This window comes from Myotis davidii, unplaced genomic scaffold (assembly GCF_000327345.1).
Source record: "Myotis davidii unplaced genomic scaffold, ASM32734v1 scaffold663, whole genome shotgun sequence".
Classification (NCBI taxonomy): Eukaryota; Metazoa; Chordata; class Mammalia; order Chiroptera; family Vespertilionidae; genus Myotis; species Myotis davidii.
The window spans coordinates 2,627,309-2,648,691 of record NW_006295816.1 but is presented as its reverse complement, the minus strand read 5'-3'; the positions used below and the strand labels follow the sequence as shown (position 1 = coordinate 2,648,691).

The 21,383-nt window shown below is 48.3% G+C and overlaps 1 protein-coding gene across 1 annotated transcript in view; it reads right to left on the bottom strand.

Moving 5' to 3' along the window:
* The window catches only part of DOCK3 (dedicator of cytokinesis 3), a 160,642-nt gene that overhangs the window by 68,584 nt on the left and 70,675 nt on the right, over positions 1–21,383 (bottom strand). Inside the window, exons 10-13 of the mRNA XM_015568294.1 lie at positions 16,526–16,586; positions 15,029–15,176; positions 9,757–9,845; positions 5,675–5,800 (exon numbers count right to left, since the gene is read on the bottom strand). Coding sequence (XP_015423780.1) covers positions 5,675–5,800; positions 9,757–9,845; positions 15,029–15,176; positions 16,526–16,586 — 424 coding nt within the window. The remainder of the gene's footprint in view (positions 1–5,674; positions 5,801–9,756; positions 9,846–15,028; positions 15,177–16,525; positions 16,587–21,383) is intronic.

Below are 21,383 nucleotides of genomic sequence, written 5' to 3'. Positions count from 1 at the left end.
CTTCCAAGGAAGAAAGCAGCAAAGGAAAGTGGGGAGGCCGAATGAAGATCCCTGCAGCCTCCAGGGATGAACTGAGAGGAGGACTGACTGGCACAGGCGGACTTCAGAAGCCAGCCCAGCCCGTCTCCCCGCTGTCCTCAGAAACACGGCCCATCTGATTGGTTCAGACCTTGGCACCACAATGAACAGGTTTTGCTTTTGGTTCGCAGGTGAGCTTGCTGGCTGCGTCTGACATGGCCGGGGGCCTCTTTTCTGACTGCGGGAGTGTCTGTGGATCTCGTACACATGGCACAGGACAGACCAGGCCTGGCACACACCTGGGGCTTCTGAGGCCTTCATGATCAGACCTTCTATTCGTCAGGTTACCTCCCTATCTCGGGACTGCAATCATGGCGATTTGGTCGCATGATGAAGCTCTCAGAAGACTTTCAAGTAGGGAAGAGCAACCCACGAGAAGGAATTAATTAGCTCCTCAAGGAGCCCTGAGGCTGCCATGCTGGGGAGGCGGGCCGCTGTGAGGCCTGTCTTTGCTGCCGCACAGGCGATCCTCTTGGGCCAAGTGGAGCCTCCACTTGGAATCCTACCACATCACTGACAGAGCACTCCGGCTGCGGGGCCGAGGACAAGCAGAAGGGAAACTGAAATTTATCAACTTGCTGCTGTCAGGACAGACGCTGAATAAATCAGTCCGGAAAGTAAGATTCAAAACTAACTGGGAAAGTTACTGTGGGTTATTGCTATTATAATGGGATAAATCAAAGTCGGTTATACCTTTAATTTTTAACAATTGAAACAGACATGCCAGAGCCTTCTTGTGATAAGAAACCTTTTAGTTACACATTAGCTTTTCTATGGAGTTTAAATAATTATTCAATTTCTAGGCTGATTTGGCAAAAAAAAAAAAAAAAGTGAATAATCTAGAGAATTTTAACGTCTAACACAGAGAATAGGTGCTTTGCTTAAATATTACCCTGGTTTTAACCAGAACTCTCTGGAAATTACTTTCAAGGTAATCCACGTGAATTTTACTTTATTATTTAAAAAAAATTTTTTTTTTGATTTCAGAGAGGAAGGGAGAGGGAGACATAGAAACGTCAACGATGAGAGAGAATCATTGATCCGCTGCCTCCGGCAGGAACAGGTATAGAGCTCGCAACCCAGGCATGTACCCTGACTGTGAATCGAACTGTGACCTCCTGGTTTGTAGGTAGACACTAACCACTGAACAACGCCGGCCCGGCAGGCTCTTCGCTTTTCTAACCATGTCTTCAGTGTCACAGGTCTACTGGTTATATTGTTATGAAGTCAGGGACATCCCCTGCTATAATGGGACGACAGGGATGGGCACAGTGACCTCACTATATATGACAATTTCTTTCCTGGGCTGACAATGTGATGATCTTTCAACCTGTTGTGGGCCAGAGGTGACCATTCCTAAACCATTCCTTAAGCATATCGCCAAGGCCTCGTCTGACAGCAGACGGCCCGGGGCCTCTGCACCACTGTGGGGCTCCCACCGCTCTCGTGAGGAGAGCTTCTTTCAAAGACCGGGCTCTGTGCTTGCCTTTGTGTGGGGTGTGCCCAGCAGAGCTGCAAAGAGAAGCTTTCTGCCCTCTGGTTCTTTGGGGCTTGGACTAAGCCCGCTCACTTTCTTTTCAATGGGAGGAGCTGACCTGCCTCAAAAAAACCTCTCTCTGAGCTGTCACCTAGGGCTTGGTAAGGGGTTCTAAACATTCCCAGGTCTCCTTCGCTTCCTCAGATCTTAGTGCTCACCCAGAGTAACACGCAGTCTTCTAGGCTGGGCTGGTGGCTTCTCTTCTTATGTCTTGTCAGTTACCCCAAAAGGTGAGGCTGATGAAGGATTAATAATGTACATGACGCCCCACCCCAGTATTGCAACATTCCATGGAACAAATGAAGATGGAAACAAAGCAGGCAAAAAGCAGACAGGACACACAAAAGCAGGAACTTACACCCAACTATCTTCATCTCTGCACCAGAAAGAAAGGGGCGAGAATGAGGGGACAGCACAGAGAGAAACAAGAACAATTAAGACAAACAGGAAAAGAGAATAAACATCACTTGCAGGTCGCGATGAAGCAGGCACTTTCACCAGGGGTCAAAGCACAGGCAGGGTTCCTGAGCTCCGGGAGGAACCACAGGCCCCCAGAGGCTCAGCATGCCCGCAGCGCTGCCTTGTAAGGGCAAGTTCAGGGTGGCCCAGAGGAGCAGTACGGTGCCAGGTCTGACTCGGGAGGGCAAGCATCCCTCAAGCAGCATCGCCACCCCCTGAGTGCTTGTGAGGAATGCCAACTGCCGGGCCCACCCCAAATCCTCCAGTAGCAGAAACTCTCGGGGTGGGCCAGGCACTCTGTTTCCAAGCCCACAGGCGGCTCTGATGCACACTAAGTGAGAGAACTACGCTTTAGGGAGAGCGCAGTCCTCAGGACACAGTAAAAGGGCAGATTTCTTCTGACAAGACAGAAAACCGTTTAACTAATAAAAAGCACAGACCATATCGCTCACAGTAAATAGCCTTAAAAATTCAAGGTTGTGAAAACGCTGTCATCTGCACAGAGCCCGGAGGACTTGGAGTGGCCGCAGGGAAGCTAAGCAGCAGAGGCTGGAGGAGCGGCGCCCGGGCCGGGCTCAGGCGCGGTCTGGAGAAGGCACAGCCTTTTCTCGAGCAGGGGTTTCAAAGCGTCCCTTTCTGTTTACTGTCTTGGCCGACAGCTCTCTTTAAGCTTTCTGAGGGCTAATCTGACAAGTGCGTTCCTGGGAACCGTGCTAACTTCAGCCTGTTCACCTGGAACACCTGTCCTGTTCCCATCTTTCTTGCCCATCTTCTTGGAAAAGATCTAGGAAAAGAGCAAAAGTGCCGCAGACGTATTCGCTTTTGTGCTGAACTGAGTGAGTTTGGAGGGAAGGAGGAACTGCCACAGAAATCTGACACAAACTACAGGCTGTAAGTGCCCAGTTTCAAAAATTGGCTTAACCGCCCATATCTATTTGTTCTATAATCTAGAAGTCAGGGCCTCGGCTATGGCACACAGTAGGACATCTCCTGCTCACAGCAGTCACGTGGTGCATGTACACACCGTGAAAAGAATGGGAGACCATCAGAAAGACCTTTTTGGAAATGGTGCGCGCCGCTCGTGTGGCTAGAGCCTGTCGGGCTCCCACTGCAGCTGCTGCTCTGTGACTTGGAGCTGCGAGCTGTCAATACGCTTTGACAAGGACGCACCAGTCGACCCTGAGAAAAGCTCTCCAAATGAGCGCTGCCCACTGCTGGCATCTTAAAGTAAGGGTCACAGGTTAGGAGTAATTCTGGTTTTTTATGTTTACTCTAATTGCTCAGCCGTAAGTGTTGCAATGTTCACAGTTACTGACAATTTATTTCTTTGCTCATTTCCCATACATCATGTGTCAAGAAGAAGCTGAAACTTCGTGTAACTTGGTCACTGTGAGGGCTGCGAGGCCGCTGCAGCCCCGGTGCGATGTTCCTCGGGAAAAGGACAGACCCGCAGAAGGGGGGCAAGTAGCCAGGCTTGGAGGTCTCACCGCAGGGTGTGTTAGCACAGTCACGGTTTCCCAAGACGGGCTGCCTGCAACGTGACACACCCAGCACCTTTCCTGCTGCTGCAGCAGGGCCTGCAGGCCAACCTGCCACCTGCCCAGGGACGCAAACCCACTCTGGTGTCTCGGGGTGCGTAAGGGGCTGGCAGTTGTTAGCTCACAACCCTGGGCGTGGTCATCTGTTCAAAAGCTCTCCCCTCAGGGGAGGAAGGGTAGAGGAGGAGGACTGCTTTCTGCCTGTGAACCGCTTCCTGTCAGCCTCAGCACCCAGCAGGCTGACTCACAGCCCAACCTGGACCTTCAGGATGGCCAGTGCCGGGGCTGTGGTCGCTCAGCTGCCCGGGGCGGGAAAGCTCCTGAACCTCAGCCTGTCTCACCGCCGGCGGCTGCGGCCGATTTCCACAGCGACGTCTAGATACCCGCAGCCCTTTCCACACCCGTGTGCCGGGATGCAGAGGCAGAGCGCTCCACCGGGACCTCTTTCCACACGAGGTTTGGACAATGTCACTTTGGAAAGCAAAGTCTGCTTCACAACATTTCACTGCCGCTTGTTCCTTTCTAGGGTCTGCTCACCGGGTTTTAAAGTGTGAAGACTAACAGGAAGGAAATGTCCAGATCTTAGACGTTAAAGGAAGGGAGGGCTTTAAACACATCTCTCAGAATAGACGACTCCACCTCCGAAGCCTGGAAATCTCACTTAAAAAGATCTGGGTAACCACCAGCTTTCTCCCATGACACGTTGCCAAGAAGCCAGGGACTACCCCGGGCTCTTTTCCCGCTAACAGGGCCATAGAGGCTGAGAAGTGGTCCCAGACAGGATAGGAGAAACATCCCGCGAAGGCCTCACATCTCCAGCAGCCCCCCTAAGTCGTTCTGAGCACCAAGCCTCCTTAGCATTTAAAGGTAAAGGTGGATTGGCTGAGCGGCCCAGGTTTCCCATCCGAGGACCCTCCTCACGGGCATGAGCAGAGATGAAGCTCTCCCTGCAGCTCGCTCTGCATGCACAGGGTCTGTGGAGCGGCATCAAAGGAGCAGAAAACAAGTCTGGGCCTAGTGTGGGAGGTGGGAGGTGGGAGGCAGCTGGGACCCGGCACATGGGCCTTCTCTGTGCGCAGGCCACACCCCGCTTGGGGCTGTGCTGGCAAACATTTACATCAGGAGAACTCGGGTTGCCACGAAGAGTTCCAGACGGGATGTTTACAACTGAGTGCCCACAGGCAGTTCAGTCTAGCCTGGCCTGGCCTCTACACGAAAGCAAACGAGCTTGTAGCAGATCATTCACACTCAGTGGGAAGGGCAGGTTCCTAACTCCTGTCATCTGTCCAGATAACCAGCAATTTGTCTGTTCTGATTTTCCTCGCTTTGCTCGCATCTGCTCTGGTTCTCAGACCGCCTGCCATCGCCGAGACCCCTCTACCTTCCCTCACTGCTGCAGCCCCGCTGGCTCCGATGGCCTGGCTGACCCATTTCCCAGCTGTTCCCGCATCTGCCTGACTAGGAAATATGAACCTGGGGTTGACCTGCTGGACCCGCACTGGAGGTCAGTGGGCCCCCACTTTCTGCCTTGGCTCTCCTCTGGGCCCTCGATGAGGGGTGGGGGGTGGGATATTCCTGAGAAACTGGCCAGGTCGCACAATCCAATCCACAAAACCGGACTGAGACCATCTGTCTTATCCACTTTCTAAAACGTTAAAATGCACCTGCTATTCCCACACGAAGTCGGACCCAGCAATGCTACAGGCACACATTTGGGTTATTCCTCCCCTTAAAGAGGAAGTGCTTGTGAGCCACTCCCTCCGAAGCAGTGGACCGGGAGAGAGGAGTGTGGAAGGCCTCGCATGAGTTTCTTTGGGGGTTGCTGCACCCACTCCACTCAGACAACTCAGCCCCGGCCACCAGGAGGTGGGGCTTCTGGGAAAGAACAATACCAACCAGAGCCCTCGGGCCGCTGGCTGCAGGCGGGTAGCAAGCTGACTTGGGACGCAGAGGTTGTTAGTGGCTCAGGCTCCCCCACAGCAGAGTTCAGCAACCACTGACGAGACGAGCACGGGACTGACCCCAGCCCTCCTCCCACCCAGCCCCGAGAGGTTCTACCTACCTGGCATGATGACATCAGGAAATCCCAATTTCCTTGTAATTGCCAATCCCCTGTTAAATATCATGGGGTTTTCTCTCCGTATCTGTTCCATGTCTCCGCGAAGAAGCTGAAGAGAAATGATAAGGCCTGCAAAACAAAGGCAGTTTCTCCCTCAGACCACGTCTCTCCTGTCCTGTGGAGCTGGGAAAGCAGGGCCACACTGTTTCCAGAGGAAAACGTGCAAAGTTCAGCATTTTTCTTGAGAAAAATCTTGATGCAGAAAATGTTATTATTCTGAAGGGACATTCCAGAAAGCTAAAGGAAGTTAAGTCAGGATGACCTCAATGACCCAGAGAACTCGTCTATTAAACACAGACGGGGCTCCCGGAGACTCAGCATTCAGCCCAGGGCCAGGTGGGTCCTACTGGGTATTGAAGGGGAGGGTTGACACATGAACTGTACATGTAGGGACCCAGAGAAGCCAACGGAAACAACAGTAGCCTAGGACAGTGTGACCAGAGAAGACCTTGTGTCAGGGTGTCCCACCAGCTGGAAACGAACACACTAAGAGATGCTGGGTTTATGCTAGGAGAATGCCCAAGTGTCGGAAGCAGTGTGCCCGTTTAACCTGGCACCGTCTTGTAAAGTGAGCAGCAGAGCAGACACCACATGGCTCCGACAGGGAACCCCCGCAGTGCAAGGAAAAGAAGGGGTGTTGCTGTGAGGCTAGGTCAGCCATGTCTCAGACTCTGAGTTTCAGACCCTCCAGATGATCCCAAGGCCTTTCTTCAGAACTTGGGAGAATCTGTAATGTCCCCTCAGGCAAGCTGCCTTCTGGCTCATTACCTGTACCTCTGGAGTTTTGCACAAAGTAAGAATCTTCTGGAAACTGCCCCTACCCTGCCCCCCAAGGGGTCCCTCGCAACCATTGGCTGGAAGGCTGTGGGTCAAGCCTAGATGGGAGTTCGGAAGTGCCTCCAAGCCTGAAGGAGGGGAGCTGTGGACGGATACATTGAGGTGCTGGTCAGCAGTAAGCAACCTCAGGGAGGTAGAGACTTGGGAGTTGAACAGGAAATGAACATCTAAAATGGGTGGGGGGAGCTGTGCTGATAATTAGGACAATCAGGAGAGCTATGGCTAGGAGGAGACAGTGACAAGCGAAGCTGCAGAATAAGAGTGGGAGGGGGAGAGGATGGAGAAGTGGAGAAAGAGGTCAGGCACTAGGAATATGTATGCTCACAGCGGGGCCAGGGGAGGAAACGCAGCCCAGCCAGAACCTCAAGATGACCTCACTGCTTCAGTGAATAAGCTCACGCTCCCCAAGAAACCTGCGATGATGTCCATGATGGGCCAGTGTCATTAACACCAGATCCAGTGCCTAAGCGCAGACCCATGGCATTCACTTCGCATTCTGGGCAGATAATCCGTGTGGGGTTCTGAACACCCTACAGTAATGTTTTACAGCCTGACCGCTTGGTAGACTCAAGTACAATTAGTTTCTGAACCTGAAAGGCTGGGGCCCAGAATCCAGACCACAGCGATCTCTGTAGAGAGCAGCCTGGAGGTACTCACCCTCCCCTCGCCCCGCCCCCCCTCGTTCATCTACCTGCAGTGTCTTTACACAGCCATCCACGCTTTCTCTGGGTGAACAGGAACCCACACCCCTAGGGACAGCCTACTGGAGTTAGGTCTGTGGCTACATACATGAGAGGCCAACGATGGACAGGAGGAGCCACGTACATTAAAGCCGCACCAAGAGAGTTCCTGCCAAATGATACATTAACTCTCAGCTCGCAAGTCAACGTAGCAATTCCTTCTGCATTTTCATATGATTTGACTTGAAGGGAAAGCACTTACAACTTCTTAAACAAAAAGGACATTTAACAAAGATGGGTGACAGTTACAGCAAAGTCAATTTTTTATACGGAAGTCTCTTTAAATAAAGCGACTATCAGAGACCTGAACTACTCCCCTCGCGCGACCTGTGGGATTCCCTGACATGAAGACCCCAGAGCCCAGCGTGGAAGACCCAGCTCAGAAGCTGGTAAGACAGCGGAAAGGCCAGTGGCCTGGAGTTTAGAAACCTGGGCTTTCTTGTTCAGCCACGAAGTCATTTCACTGAGCGTCAGTTTCCTCATTTACTTAATGAAAGAGATGAAAAAGGTAATTTCCGAATCTCAGCCAGCTTCCAGTCAGGCCTTGCCAAGAATCAGTCAGACACACAATTCAACAAGCAGCAGCTCGTCTTTCCTTCTGGCTTCCCCACAAAACATGCAGCCCTCCTCTCACAATGGCCTCCTAGCTGAGGCGCCCTGAAGGCTGCGGCGCCCCCAGCACCAGAGGAACAAGAGCTTTTCTTTTTCTTTTTCTAAAAAATATGTTTTTATTGATTTTAGAGTGAGAGGGAGAGGGAGGAGGGCTAGAAACATTGATGCGAGAGAAACATTAATCGGCTGCCTCCTACACGCCCCCTACTGGGGATCAAGCCCACAACCCAGGCATACGCCCTGATCAGGCATCCAGCCGATGACCTCTTGGTGCATGGGACGATGCCCAACTGAGCCACACGGGCTGGGCGAACATGCTTTGTCTGTGAGTTCTGGACAAAAACCATAGATACTGAAGATGGCACAGTCCCTGCCCATTCTGGGGAGTAAGACAAAAGTCAGCACCATAACCCAGTGAGGGGATGGCATTGGTAAAACTGCTCTTTCAGCTGCTGCTTTTCATGTATTATTACCACCATCTCACACTTAAAATGTTCTCCATGTTTTAATCATATCATGTCTCAAGAAATTACAGTCAAGGGCAGCTCTTTCTAAATCAAATAAGTAAATAAAACAAGGAACATGACAAGTATTGATGTGAAGGGTAGTTTTCCAAATGCTAGTAAGTTCTGATACTTGAAAAACAAGATTTTACTGCCTCTTGCTTCCGCCCGGTTGTAGGAGAGGAATATGGACTTACCACACGGGCACGGAGCTCTTTGGCATCCAGGCACACCCATTAGGGAAATAGTCACTTACAACAACAGTGAGAGGCCCTGAGGGCCCCATGCTACAGAGCTTTAGGGAATCAGGGACTCCCAGCTGAGGTCTCAACCCTGCAGTCTCTGGTGTGGGGCAGCTCTGAGGGCTCTCCGAGTGGACTATCTGCTGACCCTGACAGAGGGGGTCAAGTTCTCAACAGCTCTGGGAACTGCCAGGCCTTCCAGTGGCTTTCCACTGCCATTTAGGGCCAACTTTTTATTTACAAGTCTATGAAAGTTAAAACAAATAAGGTTATGTAAGAGATTATGAAATAACTTAGAGGTTAAAAACTGTCAAGAGAAACATGGTTGCATGTAAATTTGAGAGCTGCCTTTAGGGTATATAAAAGTTCATAGGCTTTTAAGTAGTGCTTCTAATTTAATCAAGCAATTAATGTTCGATTTATAAAACAACCATAATAATGTGCAGAACTGCACCAAAATTTAGACAGAAACTATAGAAACAGGGCTTTAAAAGAAAAGGAGGAAAAAGGAGAAGGAGAAGTTGAACTAAGATGAAACCTCCTTGTAATAAAGATGTTATTCCAGCGGCCGCCACCGTTTTGGACCTCACGAACTGCCAGTGGCCGCGGCCCACCGGTGGGCAACCGCTGGAATCTGTTCTAGCTCCAGGATGACTGACGGTGGCAGAACAGTCACTGGTTCTCACTGTGTCAGGCCTTGTTGGTGAGGCTCACACTAAACAGGAAGAGGAGAAGTGATAATAACCTCTGTCTCTTTTGGGGCGGAGTGTCATCTCTGCTCAGGAAAAGACAGACTCCACATGTGACAGACCCTGCAACACTTCTGCTCACTCGGGATTGACAAGGCAACTCACGTTCCTTATCAGAGCACACGGAATCGGTCAGAGAAAAAACTGAAAATGTATGTTGTTTGTAATTAAGAAAGGTCTCAAATTATCACAAAAAGAAATAGAGTCCTTGGGGAGGAGAAGAAATGTCTGCAGGGAACTGAACTTTACACGTGGCCGCTGATCAGCACAATCGAGCAGGTGCGAGATTAGCAACTGCAAATACAACACGCGGCTGTATTTGCAGCCAGAGAGGTACGTCACCGTGGCTGGCACTGGGGGCGGAGTACTTGGCGCTGGACTTGCGGATGATGTTCTCGTGGATCTGCGACCACTCCCCCTCGTTGTTGCACCTGGAACAGGAGGACAGGCTTAGAGCTCTCCAGGGTCTCACACACCTGCTGACGCCCCAGCCGGGCGTGTGACACAAAGTGTGAAGGGTACTTCACGCTCACTTTCCAAAGGAAGCAACTGTTTCACTGAGTTAGACAAGGCTCGTTTTCTGCTGAGACACACAGACAATTCACACTTGGGAAATTCTAAAATAAATCCCTATAAATATTGTTCAAGAGGCAAAATACCCTCTTTTCTGAAGTAGCACTTTCCCACCTGTCAAGTTTTCTTCTTTTCTAGTTTCTTACACACACACACACACCCCAAAAACAACCAACCAACAAAAGCTGGGCTCAGAGGCAAGTCCCTGCTGGAGGAAACACAGGTCCTCCCGGTGAGCTCTGCTGCTCAGAAACGGACATGCCTGGCGCCGGCTTTACTCTGTCAGCCAGCTGTCATGGTGCCCCAAGAGGAGGCCCTGCTGAGCACAGGGCCACGTGGAGATCTGCCTGTGCTCTCTTTCAGCCAGACCAACACTTTAAAAGCCATCTGGGCGAGTCGTGGGCTTGGCTCCCTGTGAAACCCTCTGCTTCAGGGGAAGGAGGGCTTAGCAGGGAAGGCGGACGCCTACTGATGGGAGAATGGCGCTCTTCCCCGGGGCTTCTGGATTGGGACCAAGGAGCATGAAGGACCAACACTGCACTGCACTCAAGCACGGCAGGTTAGGGTCGTCCCCTCTAAGGGCAGCTCAAGGGCTGCAGCCACACCACCCCTGGTGCAGCAGGAGCAGGGACGAGCAATTCGTCACCCTAACACAGCACGTCAATGAAACACCTGCAATCAGATCAGGGTGAGCCCTTGAAAAGTCCATGTGACACTGGCAGTCCCCACAGTCCTGGCCCCACCTCTGCCCCTGCTGGAGCGGGAGGTAGGGACCCACTGACCCCAGAAAGCAGGACCCAGGGACAAAGGAAAATCCCCAGGGTCTTCCCATGGCTGCTCAGGGGGTGGAGTCCAGCCCAGCCGCTCCCAAGAAGAAGCCCCAGTAAGTATGTCACGTGTACAAAGCAGTGTGAAGCCAACCGCTTCCCAAGTGAAAGGGCTTGTGCAGAGGCCACGCGCGTTAGAGGAGGTTGTCACTAGCTTAGCTGTGCTGCTCAGTCGCTGGTTCTGCGGACAGTCCGTCAGTAGAAATAAGCCTGCAGAGAACTGGCAAGACAAGGTTCTCAGGAGTTCCGGGAGGCTACTTCCTGCTCCCAGGACCCTTCAAACAAAGGGCGGGAGAGTGTTCTTTCAAATGACCGCTATGATGGCAACTCAGCGGGGAGTGCCCAGCAGAGTGCCCAGCGAGAGGCTGGCAGCAGCATGGGCATCCCTCCTGTCCTACGTGCACACAGTCATCTTCCAACCGGTCAACACGTCAGGGAAGTGCCCGCTGGAGGATTCAAAGTGGTCTTTCTGTCAGTCTCTTGTCACTTTCTAGGTCCACAAGATCAGGAGGAATTTAATGGAACTCTGACTTGTTTGTCATAAATAACGCACTGCCCCCCTCCCCCCCTCATTTCAAAAGAGTCTTGAAAATTAACTCCCTCCCTCCCTCCCAAACAGGCCCTCACTGCGCCTTGGCCGTGGAGGCGAGCCAGTGCTTTGCTGACCACATCAGCGGTGACTGTGTATTATTTCGCTCACATGTACCCGTCCCGCCAACACATACAATTCAGATGCCAGGCAATGGACGGCTTGCCCTTTAACTATTGGTGGCCTTCACAGCTCTGCCTTCAGCCCATTCCCTTCTTACCCGACAAGCTTTCCTGGGCAATCCCACCTACGACTATAGTCTCAGCCACCCCAGAAGGTGCCAAACTACAAAGCAGTGTCTGCAGCCCAGACTCATCCCCAAGCTCCTGGCCCACATGGCTCCGAGCGCTTTGGTCCTCTCTCCGCCACCCGTCTGCTCCCAGAGACTCCCTCTCACCGAGTGGAACCCACTGGTTCACCAAGCAGAGCCCCCCCGCTGTCACCAGGCCCGGAGAGTTTGCTGTCTTAAAGTCTGCCACAGCTGACCCCTCCTCTTCGTGCCGTGCTTCAGCCATGACCATCTCTCCTCTGGCCTTTCAGACACCTCCCTTTCCAGAACGCCGAGAGGAGCTCCTCAAACCGCATGAAGCTAAGTGGATGTGGTGTCATCAGCACCTTTTACCCAATCATGAGGATGTTTTGTAAGGAAAAATTATAAATGTAAGCATTTATTACATAATCAAATGAGTTGTGATTATAATCAGGCACGATTATGTCATCCAATCAAATTAATACTTAAAGTATGATTACTGATGTTGATAATTCACCCTCAATCTTAAGATGCATGAGAAATGGTGTTGGCTTTAGTTCCTTGACACCACTTCTCCTTTTATGTTCTAGGCTCCAGGTTCAACAAGCCCTGTGCCTGCTTGTGACCCTTGTCCCTGTGGCCCAGAGGGAAAGTATGACATCTCTATCAGACTAAACAACACAGCGTGGTTACATTGGTGATTTTTAAGATTTCTGGCTCATTAGACGTGACCTAGTTTTAATGCCTTTGTTTCTTGTTGAAATTTTCTTAAAAGGATGTGGTGCCTTCCCATACACACATTATCTTAAACAACAGCCATAAAGCCGGAGCAGTGACCATGGCAAGAAACATTAAATCTCTGTTTGAGGCCGATTCTGAATAAGGAAAGAAATGACGATAATGTCAAAATTGACATATTTTGCCAATTCATTGATTAAAATTCTACAAGAGATTTTTACCCCTGCAAAAGCCTGTCCTAGCCAAGGCTAAAGCACTAATAACTGTAGCCGTCAGCAAACCTTTAAGCTTCAACTCAATCTAGCCAACATGTCCCCTGGAACTCACTTCGTCTGCGGGCTGGCTGCACTGTGCTGACGTGGGATTAAAAGATGAACCCTCAGTCTGCACGTCAGCACAACTACACAGATGTGCAGCTGGGGGTCTGTTTGAAAGTCTCCTAATATTTTCAAGTGGAAAAATTATCCTCCATTTTAACTCTCGGTGTTTCAAACACTTCAAACTACCTTCTCCATAAACACACTGCTCTTTAGTTTTCCAGAGGTGATCCAGCAGACACAGCTCATAAGCAGCAGCTAAGCAAAAGGTACATCGGAACCCACCTCCTTGCAGAGTGACAGGCTGGCGCTGAGAGCTGCTGTTTTAGAAGCGATTAGCTCAATTACGCCTGACAGCATGATTTCCAGAGGGATGCGTGCAGGCCCCTGTGCACGACGCGAATCGGCACTGAAGCAAGAACAGCTCATACACGCACGGAGATGCCAGCCTCCCGTGCTGCCTGGACACCTCTTGGACAGAGTGAAGCAAGATGGTGATGATGTAAGTTTGGATTTCGGTTTTAGTCCTTTTCGAAATGAAAAGGGCGTGTCAAGAAGCAGGTCCCACCCGGCCGGCATGGCTCAGTGGCTGAATGTCGACCTGGTCACAGTTTGAATCCCAGTCAGGGCACAGGCAGGGTTTTGGGCTCAATCCCGTGTGGAGTGTGCAGGAGGCAGCCGATCCATGATTTTCTCTCTCATCACTGATGTTTCTCTCTCTCCCCTTCTCACTTCCTCTCTGAAATCAATAAAAATATATTAAAAAAAAAAAAAGCGGATCCCAGCCCCCATCAATGCAGAGATTTGGTATATGAGAAAGTGTGTGATGGGCACATAAAAGGAAGAGAAAAACCCACCAATATTCCCTTTGTAAGTTACTATTCCAAAAGAAGAGCCTCATCTCATCAAATCATGCCTCTGAATGGAGCTAAGGGAAACAGGTAGTAAGGAGGTATGGCTCTTTGTTTAATTACTAAAATGTGGCTCATTATATAAAGGCCAAAATTAAGTATAATTGTGGATTAAGTTCACTGCATGCCTAAACCAGACAGAACAGACTGAACAGAAAAATATCCATACAATGTTACGGTGAAGCTATATTAACATGGTGATTGACAGATTTAACTTAGAAAAACAATATTTGGTTAAAACCAAAACAGGACAGATTTTTAAAAATATCTTCCCAGCGTTACACTTGTTTTGAAAACTCACCATGTTCTCAGCATTGCTATTCATGCCTAAGTCTTAGCAGCAGAGCCAGATAATGTGCCTGGAATCTGTCTCATTAGTTTCCCCTTTTTGTTAACAAGAGTCAGGATGTGACGCACGGCTTCTGCAGGACAGGTCCCTGGGCTGGCGAACACGAAAATAACACATGCCTTGCTGGGCGGGGCTTACAGACCCGGGGCGGTGGGAGTGGAGGGTGAAACGCCAGCTCCTCAGAAAACCTAGCTTTTCTTCAAAGCAGGGCAACCTGACTCATGCACTTTCTTTGAAACCAGCTCAGTTACCATAGCTGTGGGCAAGCATTAGACACAGAAGACTGTCTTATTTCCAAAACACATGAAAAACTGCATGACTAGCCTTTCTGTAAATATATAATACTAGAGGCCCAGTGCACAGATTCGTGCACCAGTGGGGTCCCTCCGCCTGACCCGGGACCGCTCAGGGGATGTCCGACTGCCAGTGTAGGCTTGATCCCCGCTGGGCCTAAACCGGAGTCTGACATCCCCCGAGGGATGTGGCAGTGTGTGAAGCAGCAGGCAGCTGAGGAGCAGCCTGAGCCAGCCTGCTGTGCCGGCCACCGCTGCTAGGAAGCATTGCTGTGGCGGCAGGACAGGCTCCCACCACCGCTGCTGCACTCGCCAGCCGTGAGCCCGGCTTCTGGCTGAGTGGCGCTCCCACTGTAGGAGTGCACTGATCACCAGGGGGTAGCTCCTGCATCGAGTGTCTGCCCCTGATGGTCAGTGCATGTCATAGCGACTGGTCAACCGGTCGTAACAGTCACTTAAGCTTTTATATATATATAGATGGCTGGTTAATCCAGGCTAGAAGAGAAAATGTGGACCACCAGACTTTTACGTTAGGAAAAAAGGCTCCCAATTCAGCTGCTTCAGAATCACCTGGAAGCTTATTAGAAATACAGCTGCTGGAGCCCCATCCCAAACCTTAGATCAAAAACCCCGACTTTCGAAGGGCTCTCTACCCTCCGTGCCCTGATGAGTCCATGCCCCACGAAGCCTAAGAACTGCTGCCCTGAGGACAGGGCTGGGATGTCTTCTGTTACAAACCATTCCTATTTCTGATATGCAGTACTCACGTGTAAACCTTAAGAACAAAATCCTTTTCTTCCTTTAATTCTGTGAGCGACTGTAGGACGTCCAGGATGCTTAGGACCGCACAGCCGTATGGTCGCCGGTAGTGCAGGTGAGCAGGGCCCTTCTTCGAGTCATTCAGGAGCATCCGGCCTAGCACACAGCACAAAACCCAGTCAGACCGAGAACTCCATCCGCTCTCCAGCCCGACTGCCAGCCAGGGATGCCAGAACTGCAGGCCTCTTAGAGATGCTCCAAGTTGGAAGACTAACTTAGGACTAAATAAGGACGCTGGGATATTTATGTGAGGGATGCTAACCAGGCCTGTGGCCAGGCTCTTCCCCTGCATCACATTCAACCAATCATTCTTATTACCCACGTCAACACCAAAGGGCCATTAATTAATCACGTGACAATAAAAACCAAGGTTTTATAAACTTCTTGGAAAAACCAATGTGCTGATTGATTAAAATTTAGGCCTATTAAGGAAGTTCCATATTTTAGCTGCCAAAGCCACTCCTGAACCAGCACAGGAGCAAGACTGCCTCACAAAGTGGATAAAACCTTGCTTTTCCTACTCACGGGGGCTGAGCCTACAGTGACAAGAGGACTTGCAAATGTAATACCAGATCCTCAACAAATGTTTTATCAAGTGAAGCAAAACAAAACCACAGCAAAATGGCTGTTTTGTTGGCAAAGGATTCAAACACATCCTCTGACAAAATTTGCCAAAATCCAACCTATGAAGGAAGACTTGGTTAGTCAGAGCCTCCCAGATTATGTCATGTATTTGAAATAAGGAGAGGCAAACCAGCCACAGAACAGCAGCAAACATCACTTTTTTCATCTTGTGTGGCACAGAAGTGAGATGCCACCCACCTGCTGCAACAAGAACAGTGACTCTAACTCGGTGGGAAATCGCGCAGATCTATACTTTGGATACAAAACACAGCAAAGGCCATTCACCCCCTGTGAAGTGGGCAACCTTGGCCAGCTGCTTTAAGACCTCTGTGGCAGAGGACTGACAGAGGCAGGCCACTCTGGTAAAGAGAATGCCTACAAGCAGACCACTCGAAATAAAGGGTTTGGGTCCAAAACTAATAGGGAACAAAAACTTGTAAGTGAGCCCTGGCCAGTGTGCTCAGAGGGTTGAGCATCGTCCCAAGCACCGAGAGGCCACCAGTCAGGGCCATGCCCGGGTTGAGGCTCGATCCCCAGTAGGGGGCATGCGGGAGGCAGCCGATCAATGTTTCTCTCTCTTTCTCTCCCTTCCTCTCTTGAAAAAAAATCAATGAAAACATACTTTAAAAAGATTTTACGTGAAAAAATATATTCATTTATAGCAAACTCAGCTTCCATAGCAGCTGAACTGAAGACAGAGTTCCAATGCAGGCCAAGGCCTGGCATCGCAGGGAAGAGGCGGGGAGGAGACAAAGCTCAGGCAGATACGTATCCCAAGCTGGCCTGGTCTTAGTCACGGGAATGAGTAAGGTGAACAGTACCTATTCGTATCACATGGGCAACTATATACAAATCTCTCTTCATATCTTTGCTGCTCAGATCCTAAGAAAAGAGAAAAAAAAGTTAATTAAGGCAATGAATACACAGAAATAATTAAAATTTCATTTTGAACCTCATAAGGTTTACTTTTATGACTTTTAGCGCATGTGATTGGTGGGGAAGGGAGGTTCAAGCTCATCACAGTTTAGTGTTTATACGATTCCTGCATCAATGAATGGCTCATATCTTATAAGCCTTTGGAAGTTTATTTTATTGGTAAGACTTTTCCAGCTCTTACGTCAAACACCTAACAAATATCTACAAGAGTTCTCACATTAGAAATCTTCATGATGTTGCCTAATATTACATAACAACTTTGTAATAAAAGAAATGTTCAATGCACAAAAGTGGGAAAACACCAAAAAAGCTCACTAATGACTGAAATTCTAAAAGTTTATTCTTTACTACTTTATACTTTACATTTATTCCACTGTCCACACATTATTATTATTGCACACTAGGTATGCGCCCTTGAAAAAGATTCATTTGACCTTAGTGAAATCTCAATAAATTAATATCCACTTCTAAATTTAGATATATATCATTTGTACTTGAGTATAAAGCTGAAAATAATTTCATCTGAAAAAATTTAAGGGCTTCATTAAGTAAACAAGTCTGATTCAGAATCAGAAACTTTAAGAACTAGAGGTATGAAAATAATTTCATACATTATTTATGTTTAGAACACATTTGGAAATAAAATACTTAGGAATAGGCATTTATACTTTATTTAACACACTGCACTTGAAGTAACGTTTCAGACTTTCACCAGGTCATCAACTCACTGCTCCCTCCCAGCCACTGTGGAGAATGAATGATTGATGGAGTGACCTCCGTCCTTATGAGACAGGCTCCCCTGATTTCCCTTTTCCTTCCAGGAAAAGGTCCCTTAGTTCCATTTCCTTCCAACCTTTCACCTTGTGATTGGTCCCAGATGCTTGTCTCCAATAAAGTGGGAAAAGGGACAGCCAAGTGGCAGCCATCATTTTGAATGAGCTTTGCGATCCAGAGCCCCCATGTTTGCTTTATTTTTATTTATTTTTAAATGAGGACTGCATTAACAGTTTTTAAATTAAATGTATTAAAGTGACATTGGTTAATAGGGTCATACAGGCTTCAGATACACATCTCTCTGATACATGAGCTTATGCTGCATGTGTGCCTACCACCCAGTCATGTCATCTCCAGCCCCATCTACTTGGCCCCCTTTACCCTTCACCACCCCCACCCCTTTCCTCTGGTAACCACCAGACTAGTGAGTTTCACCCTGTTGCCAGGTCAGGGCTAGGGTGAGGCAAAGAAGGCATCTAAGGTTCAAAACTGAAGGGGGTGTCATTCTCAGAACCCTCTGCTGTGCTCGCCTGGCCCCAGTCCCAGCTCTGCCCCGAACAGTGGTTCTGAGCACAGGAAAGGAGAGGAGACGTGAAGAAGCATGTGTAATGGCGAAACTGAGCTTCCTGATTCTACACGGTCAGAACGCTGTAATGTTTTGCCAAATTCTTGAGGGGATAATAAAATACGCTGGCAATGACAGAGGCTAAAACACAGTTTAACATAAATTGGTATTTCTGGAATCACAAATATATATTTTTACATGAAAGTTTTATTTGTCTTTTGGTATTAAAATGGGTGTTTCAGGCTCCATTTCACTAATTCCTTTAATTTACAAATGGATTTAAAATTATACCCTCAAATAGTACTGTATTTTGACACTTATTAAGATGGCAACTAAATAACAAATAAAAACTGAAAAACAGATGACCATTTTCATGTGTTTCGGGGGACTGAAACATGACTATTACCGAAGGATATAGAAATAGCTGACACATTTCAAAGTGAAACGGTTCCTTCTGTATAGCCCGGATTATGTTAGTCTGAACTATCAAATGACACTATAATTATCAACCCCATACACCCAGAGAGCTAACCAGATGGGCTGTACACACAGGACCAGGGGCCTCTCCCTCGGCTCTGACTGAATAAAAGGAAGAAGCCTGAAATATAATGACCAGTATTTTCCAAGTAGGGGCTCTTTCTGACCATGTTGTGCATGACGCCCAGAACTCTTTATGGTATTCATTTGAGGTCAATCAATATACGATAATAATCGGCGCAAGGAAATATTTTGAGTAAAATTATTACTCGTGAGTCCCACATAATTTCAATGCCAAATTTTAATATAAAAGCTATCTTATTAAAAGTAAATGCATAGGTGGGGGGGAGGGTGGATAAGGACACATATGTAATACCTTAGTCAATAAAAAAAATCCAAAAAGTAAATAAATAAAAGTAAATGCATAGTTAAACATAGTTACCACAGAGTTATTAAATGTAAAACTCTTCAAAACCAAATACCAAGTGTGGCTATCCATATTAAATACTCACAACCACCGTTCAGCTGATGAGCAAGGTTTGAATTTAGATTTAGTCACTGGACCATACCCTCCAACCCACCTCATTAGAAGCTACTGCCCAGTTAGGGCAGTGACTCGGGGCTCCGTGTCTTCGATTCAGCTGCTAACATTCTATTTTAAATATGGAAAGCCAACTCATTTCCCTGCGCCTTTTTCAGTAGAGATCATGGGATTTACAAATACAAAACAAAGCCAATTTGTTCATACTTATGCTGCAGAAAAGGAGGCAACGCTTTAATATGCAATATCATTATACCCATAATCAAATTCATTCTTAATTCCACTACCTAAAATTCTACTTTGAAATGTGCAAGAGTATAAGTGAATGTAGCAAATATAATGCCAACTAATGCAGGGGAAGCAGGACAAGTTCACTGTCTGAGTTGGTCACTCGAATATAACAAAAAGCAAGCACACATTCCTGTAGTTATGTAAGGATCATTATTACCGTCCTAGTATCTGTCGGGCGCTACGTGTGAGGCGCTGGGTGAAAAGTAAGGAGTAAATACACAGACAGGCCCCACTCGCTCATACGCACAGCCACAGCTTACCACGAAAGCCAGCAAACCCTCCTGTGTTAGACACCCACACAAACACGAAACACCTCCTTCTTGGATAAAATTGTTCCTGCACAGGAAGCTCTGAAATCTAACAAAGTCAGAAAAAGACAGGTTTTCCGGCGAATAGGGCTGTGCCGTGGATAACGTGACTGTCTGTAAGGTGGCTCTGACGGCTGCTTGAGTAACCCTGCTACCCACTCAGTGTGCACGGTCCCCTTTTCCCTGACGCTAAGGCAAGTTAACAGGTTGGCATCAACCACAGCTGTGGTTGCACTTCCTTGTATTTACTCGGAAACTCTGTAGCACATCTGCCAATCTGGAAAACTCCTTTAGCCTACAGGAGGAACTCAAGAAGACAGTCCCACCAAAATTATTATTCCATATAGCTTAAAGTAAAACACAAAACTCCTGGCTATGACAGCCTTGTTCAAAAATCTTGTGCTTCGAAAAAAAGTCCTCAAATCACTTTTCGGATCTTTTAAAAGAAACGCAGGGCTGTCCTTCAAAGGGAATACAGAAATGCCATTTTTAGCAGCAGCCCAGCCTCCGCACCTTGGCGGCCTGAACACACATCCTGAGAGCCACGCGCATCCCTGATTTGTCAAGTTGGAGCTACAGCTCAGGCTTCTGGGCCCATATAGATCATTAAAATGCTGTGAAATGAAAATTTTGATTCACTGTAATTATATTCAAATATCATAATTAAGTTAATTTCTTCAAGAGATAAGAACTGCACTCATCGTATTCAAGGACAGCACATGCACACAGCTCTGCTCCCACAATGCCAAAGAGCAAGGATTCAACACTTTCTTTTGCTGCTTTAACAAAACAAAACAAAAGATCAGAAAACCAGGATCTAGAAAAACCTCCTAAAACGATGGAGACCGACTCTAGACAGAGGGGCATCTCAGCTCTTCCAGCTGTTCCAGCCAGCCTTCCCAGACAAAATGATCTCAACTCCCCTAACCGTCTTCATGGGTCAGCATCTCCTGCCCTCTCTCCCTGCAGTATCGCCTAAGGTTTGTACGCTGAGCTCCAAGATGGACGAAACATCACTTAGCTGAGCCATGTATGTCAGAGGCGCACTGCGAACTGTGAGACAGCTGGGCACTGCCCACCGAGCACGCCCCGCAGGCAGACCCTGCGCCAGTGGGTTCTGATGTATAGGTATCACTGGAGCAGGTCACAGAACCCACAGGAGTCGCAGCTGGTTTAGAATCCCGACAGCCTTGTTTTCTTCTTCAGCACACAATGAATCAAATGGGCCGGTTCATTTGTTAAGTGGGTGAGAAGCCTTGGTAGCTCAGAACCAACCTGAACAGTACACAGGCAGTGCGGCTGTGAGGCCCAGCGCTGTCCCCCAAGCAGGTGCCCGAGCCTCCGAGCGATGAGTCCGCGGGCTCAGAGACCGCGAGGCACAGCATGGCTGTGTGGAAAGCCCCTCTGTTTGTATCTGAAAGTGGACTATCCAGTTTCCCTCTCTTTATATGCACGCACTGAAAACACAACAAAGCTATAAATCTGACGGATGTCTTTTGAGAAACTATACTTACACATGAGAGAAATTCCCAGTGGCCTTGAATAAGAATAGTAAGAAAGACTGTTCTCAGATTTTAAGTGTCTATTATATTAAATAGCTTATAAAATCTACATCAGTAAAGGCACTTGATTATAGTTTTTTAATAAAAAATTCAATTAAAAACTAATTTCAGTTTTCTTTAAATATTTCATTAAAACCTGATAGAAACATAAATGAAGTCCTATTCTCCACAGTGTGTGGGGAAATAGAATAAATGCTTGTTTCTAGGGTGACAACATCCACATAG